General features: G+C 34.8%; 1 protein-coding gene across 1 annotated transcript; it reads left to right on the top strand.

Moving 5' to 3' along the window:
- Nucleotides 1–576: 576 nt before the first annotated feature.
- LOC132554128 (RIIa domain-containing protein 1-like) lies at nt 577–7,413 on the top strand. The gene is made up of 4 exons (XM_060218432.1): nt 577–693; nt 1,927–2,003; nt 4,457–4,503; nt 7,075–7,413. Exons 1-4 carry the CDS (start codon nt 577–579, stop codon nt 7,170–7,172), a joined length of 339 nt encoding a protein of 112 aa, XP_060074415.1. The 3' UTR covers nt 7,173–7,413.
- The last annotated feature ends 1,141 nt before the right edge of the window (nt 7,414–8,554 follow it).

The following is an 8,554-nucleotide window of genomic DNA, read 5'->3' as shown; positions in this document are numbered from 1 at the left end:
ATTTTGTTTCCGTGGATTTAAAGGGAAGGAATAGGTGAAGCTTGATGTAGATTTATGAAACGACGTATTGTTGAGTGTTTTTCATGCGGAATTTTAACTCAATATTATACAGGAAGAAAAAAACAACTTTTCAATCTTTTTATGTCTTTTATTACATTGTAGGTATTTCATTGATTATGAAGCGGAAGACTTGACATTTTTCAAACGTTTGTGATGTCGGTTGTGATGGATGATTTACATAATAGATGAGTTTATAATGAAGAGTTGAATGTAAATTTTTAAATGGATAATATTACATTCTAGCCTGTGTCTCAAGATTTAGCGTGCCGTTTAAACGGCTTGAAATATACATAAGATCGATTGAGAAAACCCTAGAAATCATTTCAATCAAAGTGCTGAATTATATATTATCTGAAGATACTCTTAAATGAAGTTAATTGATAATTCCGTGGTCAGGTATAGGTGCGGCGTACAGTATTTCACCCAACAGCAATTTAATTTGTAACGTTATAAGCGACATCTGGTAGTCGCTTACTGCAATGATCATTTTCCGGTATTGCCAAGGCGATAAGCAAAATGGCAGACAAACCTCAACATCAACCTCCCCATGGGATGGAACCATACGATTTATCCAGGCAAGATGACCTTGGAGCTCTCTCACAGGAACAACAAGAGAAACTGAACAAATTCAAGGTTTGTCTTCACCGAATATTTTGATAAAAAAGCGATCATGTGCCGTGCATGCCTACTTAAAAAATCACCTCTGAAATTGACAAAAATATTATTAGAAATATGTTAACGAATAAAAAAATGCAAAATTATGAATTGTAATAGTAAACTTAAGAACACTTTTGGGCTTACTGCGGCGTGGACCACTGCACAAAAGTCCATCCCCGTAGATCAGCTCTCTGTGTCAATATTTCAGACAATGGCGTGTTATTTATTGGTATTTATTCACAGGAATCGGGTGTTCATAATGTTAAATAATTATTATGATGAGCGTTACAAAAATTATAAGGATCCTTTAATGCATTTGTTTAGGATCACAGTAATTTTAGTTACATAATGATTATCATTTCACATACTCATGATCTGATTTCAGTGATATGCTTTTTCCAATAATATATGTCTTTGAAGGTTTGAGATTCGGCAAGAACATTCATATTCAATATCCAGTTACAAACGGTTGATATCAGGATATGAAAATTTGAAGACATACATATCACAGGACTACTGATATATACACAGGCAGATATAACTTGTCATATATACAATTAAAGTTTGATTATTAAATGACGACTGATGGTGCACACAACTTAAATCATTGATCAGTCTCTATTGGGTAGTTAATATATTGTCTAACTCTATCATGCTGACAGTCATAAGTTTCTGTATCTTGCTGTGTTATTTCAAACAAAGTTAAATCAAGTGCCCAAGTTATGTTGGGGCAAGAGGCCTCTTTAGATCCATTTTCTCAGCATCGCCTGGTCTCAATTATTTAATTACAATGAGCTGGTACTGCAAACAAACATTGATGCAAAGTGGGTCATTCTGACTGGTTTTGATAAATGTTCAGAACAATTAATGAAAATTTCATTACTGTCAACTAGACAATGTCATTTTTTTATGTTAGGAAATAAACACATAAACAAGACCCAGAACTTCCCTCTTGAATGCATATACATGGACTGAAATATGTTTTTTTTTGTATCAGAAATGAATTTATTTACAATCAAATGAGATAGTCTATTATAGGGAAAGGTATCATTTAACTTAATTATACAGTTTCATGTACATGTCCTCCATTTGATGTAGGTATAGCTGATATGTTTACGTATACTTGAGTGAATGCTCTAATCTTTCTGTCAGATTATGTTACCATGGTAACATATGTTTCTTTATCATACTGACAATCTTTTATTGCAGACAAAAACAAGGCTTGAAAATGAAAGATACCTACGTGACCACCCAGAAGTTGAATGTCTGGTAGCAGGGTTTCTGAGGTAAAACCATATTTAACCTTGTGTGTTCCAACTGAAATACAAGTAAACTTTATATGGATTATTGTGTGCTAGAAAACTGAATAGGTCTTGTCATTGCTAATGCTGAATTTTTCTTTTCATTGTTTTTCTTCAAAAGTAATTTTTTTCTTGTGGCAAAATTTATTTATCTAATTAAAGTAACACAAACAAGGAGTAAGTGAATTTACCTCTTTAAGAGGCAATATAGTTACAGGTGGGATCAGTAAGAGACAGATAGTTACAGGTGGGATCAGTAAGAGACAATATAGTTACAGGTGGGATCAGTAAGAGACAGATAGTTACAGGTGGGATCAGTAAGAGACAATAAAGTTACAGGTGGGATCAGTAAGAGGTAATGTAGTTAGGGGTGGGATCAGTAAGAGACAGATAGTTACAGGTGGGATCAGTAAGAGACAATATACTTACAGGTGGGACCAGTAAGAGGTAATGTAGTTACAGGTGGGATCAGTAAGAGACAATATAGTTACAGGTGGGATCAGTAAGAGGCAGTTAGTAACAGGTGGGATCAGTAAGAGGTAATGTAGTTACAGGTGGGATCAGTAAGAGGCAATATAGTTACAGGTTGGATCAGTAAAAGACAGATAGTTACAGGTGGGATCAGTAAGAGACAATATACTTATAGGTGGGATCAGTAACAGGTGATGTAGTTACAGGTGGGATCAGTAAGAGACAATATAGTTACAGGTGGGATCAGTAAGAGACAATATAGTTACAGGTGGGATCAGTAAGAGGCAATATAGTTACAGGTTGGATCAGTAAAAGGCAGATAGTTACAGGTGGGATCAGAAGGGGCAGTAGTTACAGGTTGGATCAGTATAAAAGACAGATAGTTACAGGTGGGATCAGTAAGAGACAATATAGTTACAGGTGGGATCAGTAAGAGACAATATAGTTACAGGTTGGATCAGTAAGAGACAATATAGTTACAGGTGGGATCAGTAAGAGACAATATAGTTACAGGTGGGATCAGTAAGAGGCAGTTAGTTACAGGTTGGATCAGTAAGAGAGACAGTTACAGGTGGGATAGTTACAGGTGGGATCAGTAAGGGACAATATAGTTACAGGTGGGAGAAGAGACAGATATACTTACAGGTGGGATCAGTAAGAGACAATAAAGTTAGAGGTAATGTAGTTACAGGTGGGATCAGTAAGAGACAGATAGTTACAGGTGGGATCAGTAAGAGACAATACAGATAGTTACAGGTGGGATCAGTAAGAGACAATATAGTTACAGGTGGGATCAGAGGCAGTAAGAGTAAGAGGTAATGTAGTTACAGGTGGGATCAGTAAGAGGCAATATAGTTAAGAGTAAGAGACAATATACTTATAGGTGGGATCAGTAACAGGTGATGTAGTTACAGGTGGGATCAGTAAGAGACAATATAGTTACAGGTGGGATCAGTAAGAGGCAGATAGTTACAGGTTGGATCAGTAAAAGACAGATAGTTACAGGTGGGATCAGTAAGAGACAATATAGTTACAGGTGGGATCAGTAAGAGACAATATAGTTACAGGTGGGATCAGTAAGAGACAATATAGTTACAGGTGGGATCAGTAAGAGACAATATAGTTACAGGTGGGATCAGTAAGGGGCAGTTAGTTACAGGTTGGATCAGTAAGAGGCAGATAGTTACAGGTTGGATCAGTAAAAGACAGATAGTTACAGGTGGGATCAGTAAGAGACAATATACTTACAGGTGGGATCAGTAAGAGGTAATGTAGTTACAGGTGGGATCAGTAAAAGACAGATAGTTACAGGTGGGATCAGTAAAAGACAGATAGTTACAGGTGGGATCAGTAAGAGACAATATACTTACAGGTGGGATCAGTAAGAGGTAATGTAGTTACAGGTGGGATCAGTAAGAGACAATATAGTTACAGGTGGGATCAGTAAGAGACAATGTAGTTACAGGTGGGATCAGTAAAAGACAGATAGTTACAGGTGGGATCAGTAAGAGGCAATGTAGTTACAGGTGGGATCAGTAAGAGGCAGATAGTTACAGGTGGGATCAGTAAGAGACAATATAGTTACAGGTGGGATCAGTAAGAGGCAGTTAGTTACAGGTGGAGGCAGATAGTTACAGGTGGGATCAGTAAGAGACTATGTAGTTACAGGTGGGATCAGTAAGAGACAATGTAGTTACAGGTGGGATCAGTAAGAGGCAGTTAGTTACAGGTGGGATCAGTAAGAGACAATATAGTTACAGGTGGGATCAGTAAGAGGCAGTTAGTTACAGGTGGGATCAGTAAGAGGCAGTTAGTTACAGGTGGGATCGGTAATGTAATTACTGTTTAAATAGTAAGATTGAGATATCTGGTTTTTTTTGTGTGTTTTTTTAATACAAGGTGTGAATGATAATCACACTGTACCTATTTTGTATCTTTGCCTCATATAGATGTGACTCTTTTTACAGTGATGTTTTACGAAACCGCCCAGAAAATATCAAAGACTTTGCTGCAGGTAAGATTTTATTTTTGTCCTTAAAAATTTTGAACTGCCCATCATCAGATGATAGGCTATTCAAATTGGCCTGTGTCCACCCATACGCCCCTCTGTCCTTCCTTCTGCCCTTGAGCAATTCTTTATATCACTATTTCAAGAAAAGCGTGTCATGGATCATTCTCAACTTTCATCCTTTGCCTTGGTTCTTAGTTGTACAAAGTCCAATTTATGACTGGTCAAAAAATGGCTGAAGGCGTCAATTGTAGAGATATAATTATTATATATGGAGAAGAACTGGCTGGAATTTTCTCAAATTTCATATGTAAGTTTCCTTTGGTCTCTAGCAGCACCATTTTGATTTTGGGACTGTTCAGATAAAACACTAGCTGACAGTCATCTGGGATTTTGTTGTTATCACAATTTCTTGAGAAATACAGGATAGATCAAAAACTTAAATTGCTGACAGGTGGCCATCTTGGATTTTGACAATAAAAAATGTACCTTACCCTTGGTTCTTATTTGTGCCCATTTGATTTTGTAGGACTAATCAGAAAAAACAAAATGGCAAACATACAATCATTCTATATTTGAGTTAAAGATTATTATCACTATTTCTTTGGGGATTTTTCAAACTGTGCTTGAGAGAAAAACCAAGGAAAGAAGAGAAAACGAAGAATCAAAGATGAAAATCCATGTGGTTATCTTGTCGATATTAACAACAACTGTGTATTTTCAGAATAGAAAGTCTTCACTGGATATAGATTGTTTATATGCAACATGGAACAAAATTATTACGTTTTGTTAATGATTTACAGATCATGATAAGTAAACATGACATTAATACTACTTCCTAAATCTTCTCCCCAAATTTTTCTTTTATCTTGAGATCAGCTTTAAACATAATTTTCTATTCTAATACTAAAAACTAAAATTGGAATCATGCATTTGTGTTGGTTTGTCTCAAATCTTGTAATACCATTGAGATAATAGGACCATGTAATTGGTATTGGTTTGAATTGAATACAATGTTACAGTTTAAGTTTTACACTAAGGAGGTCAGGTGTGGGGATTGGTTTGAACTGAATACGTTGTTACAGTTTTAGTTTTACACTATGGAGGTCAGGTGTGGGGATTGGTTTGAACTGAATACAATGTTACAGTTTAAGTTTTACACTAAGGAGGTCAGGTGTGGGGATTGGTTTGAACTGAATACATTGTTACAGTTTTAGTTTTACACTATGGAGGTCAGGTGTGGGGATTGGTTTGAACTGAATACATTGTTACAGTTTTAGTTTTACACTATGGAGGTCAGGTGTGGGGATTGGTTTGAACTGAATACATTGTTACAGTTTTAGTTTTACACTATGGAGGTCAGGTGTGGGGATTGGTTTGAACTGAATACATTGTTACAGTTTTAGTTTTACACTATGGAGGTCAGGTGTGGGGATTGGTTTGAACTGAATACATTGTTACAGTTTTAGTTTTACACTATGGAGGTCAGGTGTGGGGATCGGTTTGAACTGAATACATTGTTACAGTTTTAGTTTAACACTATGGAGGTCAGGTGTGGGGATCGGTTTGAACTGAATACATTGTTACAGTTTTAGTTTTACACTATGGAGGTCAGGTGTGGGGATTGGTTTGAACTGAATACATTGTTACAGTTTTAGTTTTACACTATGGAGGTCAGGTGTGGGGATTGGTTTGAACTGAATACATTGTTACAGTTTTAGTTTTACACTATGGAGGTCAGGTGTGGGGATCGGTTTGAACTGAATACATTGTTACAGTTTTAGTTTTACACTATGGAGGTCAGGTGTGTGTATTGGTTTGAACTGTATACATTGTTACAGTTTTAGTTTTACACTATGGAGGTCAGGTGTGGGGATTGGTTTGAACTGAATACATTGTTACAGTTTTAGTTTTACACTATGGAGGTCAGGTGTGGGGATTGGTTTGAACTGAATACATTGTTACAGTTTTAGTTTTACACTATGGAGGTCAGGTGTGGGGATCGGTTTGAACTGAATACATTGTTACAGTTTTAGTTTTACACTATGGAGGTCAGGTGTGTGTATTGGTTTGAACTGAATACATTGTTACAGTTTTAGTTTTACACTATGGAGGTCAGGTGTGGGGATTGGTTAGCTTCTGTAGGACACTTCTAGTTTTATGTTACACTATGAAGGTATTGCGGCCATATATGGGCATTGGTTTGCCCTGGATAACAATTATAGTTTTGCACTATTGAGGTATTGAAGACATGGATAGGCGTGAGTTTACTCCAGGATAACAGTTCTGTACTATTGCTGTAAGAGGGATGGTGTGCTGGGATGATGGTTTAATCTGGGGTTATAAGATTCCTCATTCATTAAGCTTTTTGCACTATCCGGTCTGTAAACTAACTTGGTGATTGAGGGAATATGAGTCAAACTACATCTTTATTATGATTATAAATGAAAATGTTTCAAAATTTAATACATTGCAATGTGTAATTTAATTTGTTACAATGTGTGATTTAGAATTTCCTCTGTATATTTTAATCTCTGTATTTTACTTAAAGTTTCTTTTTTATTCATTCAATTTCAGATTATTTCACAGATGAAAAACTTCCTGACATGTTGGAAAGCCAACTACAAGAGAGGCAGCACAAGTTCAAACAAAATAGAGTGTTGCAAAAACTTTGAGATGTCTCTTCCATTGTTCCATCATTGTTAACTTTGCTGCGTATACAAAGATGTATATTTATAAATATAAAGTTTGTCACTACAAGGTTTATGCTGTTTACTGCTCTTAAAAATTGGAACAAACATCATTTATAATTTACTGTTGTTTTAATTTATCTTTTCATATAAAATTTGAGAGTTTTAAGAAGTTGCCAAATAACTATTTTAATTCTTAAATTATTCACATCATTAATTCATTATGCCAGCCACATTTAGAATTTTTCTTTCAGAAAAAAACTTTTGAGTATTTGGACAAATGTCTATGAATACAGAATAAAACTTCAGTGTTGGTATTGCATTTTTATTGTGATATAAAACCGTTTATTTTCAAATTTTTATTGTCAATATTTTATGTTGTATTTGTGATAAATCTACATATGTTGGTGTGTGTTGAATCGTATGATATGTTACTAATATTTTGCATAACTTTTTTGTTTATTTGAAGGTGAATTATTTGGTTGTCCATGAAACTAACTCGTCAGTAATAGTAAATGTTTGGAAGTTAATAAACTTATTAGACCTTAAAGAGTATCATTACATGTGTAGTAGGTTAAGATGTCCAAATATAAATAAATTTCATCTCAAATATTTTCATGAGTATGGATGTTAGCAAAAACACCTTCATGCAACAAATGTTTTCAAAGTTGTCATTCAGTAAATTCATAATGAGTTAGAAGAACATGTGATATATTTTTATGTCTGATGTGATGTTCGGTATAAAGTGATATATACTGCTACCAATGGTTGTTATAACACTATTATCATAAACTATTTTTTAGTTACTGATCTACCTTATGAAACATTGTCAATTTTCCTTTTGTTGTGAATGTATACTTTCAAATATATGATGAACATATTTAATGTATGACTGGAATTTTTGAATTGTCAGTATATCTAGTATATACAGGTTAATTAAATGAAATGTTTGTAAAAAGTTTTGAGGCCGTAAGTTTACTTGTATACTGTAGCTGATCTACTTCATTATTTGTTGGTTTCAGGTAGATACCTTATAACAGTAGAGTCCTCTGAAGGTTTCCAAACAGTATGTTCTACTACTGTCTACAATGGGTTGTCATCCATGTGTAGGTGATAGTTGTTGATACTGCCTGGTTACAATGGCTTCAGGGTTTGTAACTCTACTTCTATACAGGTAACATGTGATTGTATTTAGAGAAGACATCCAGTATACAAATCTTTTCCCCAAAGATGACAGCTGTTTTACTAAATTTGATGCATATCATACAGGAATTTATAATATGTAGTGTTCTATGAATTTATTATAATAAATGTTACTTAACTTTAGGACAGTTTTATTTTATTATTTTATATATCCTGTCACATTG

Source organism: Ylistrum balloti, unplaced genomic scaffold, assembly GCF_031769215.1.
Source record: "Ylistrum balloti isolate Yb309-2 unplaced genomic scaffold, AGI_CSIRO_Ybal_v1 Utg369640, whole genome shotgun sequence".
Classification (NCBI taxonomy): Eukaryota; Metazoa; Mollusca; class Bivalvia; order Pectinida; family Pectinidae; genus Ylistrum; species Ylistrum balloti.
This window is presented reverse-complemented; position numbering and strand designations above follow the sequence as displayed.

Excerpts from the sequence above, each read along its gene's own strand:
- LOC132554128 (XM_060218432.1), top strand. The coding sequence starts at position 577 with ATGGCAGACAAACCTCAACATCAACCTCCCCATGGGATGGAACCATAC. Across the intron at positions 694-1,926 it reads AGAAACTGAACAAATTCAAG|ACAAAAACAAGGCTTGAAAA; the intron begins GTTTGTCTTCAC and ends CTTTTATTGCAG. Across the intron at positions 2,004-4,456 it reads CTGGTAGCAGGGTTTCTGAG|TGATGTTTTACGAAACCGCC; the intron begins GTAAAACCATAT and ends CTCTTTTTACAG.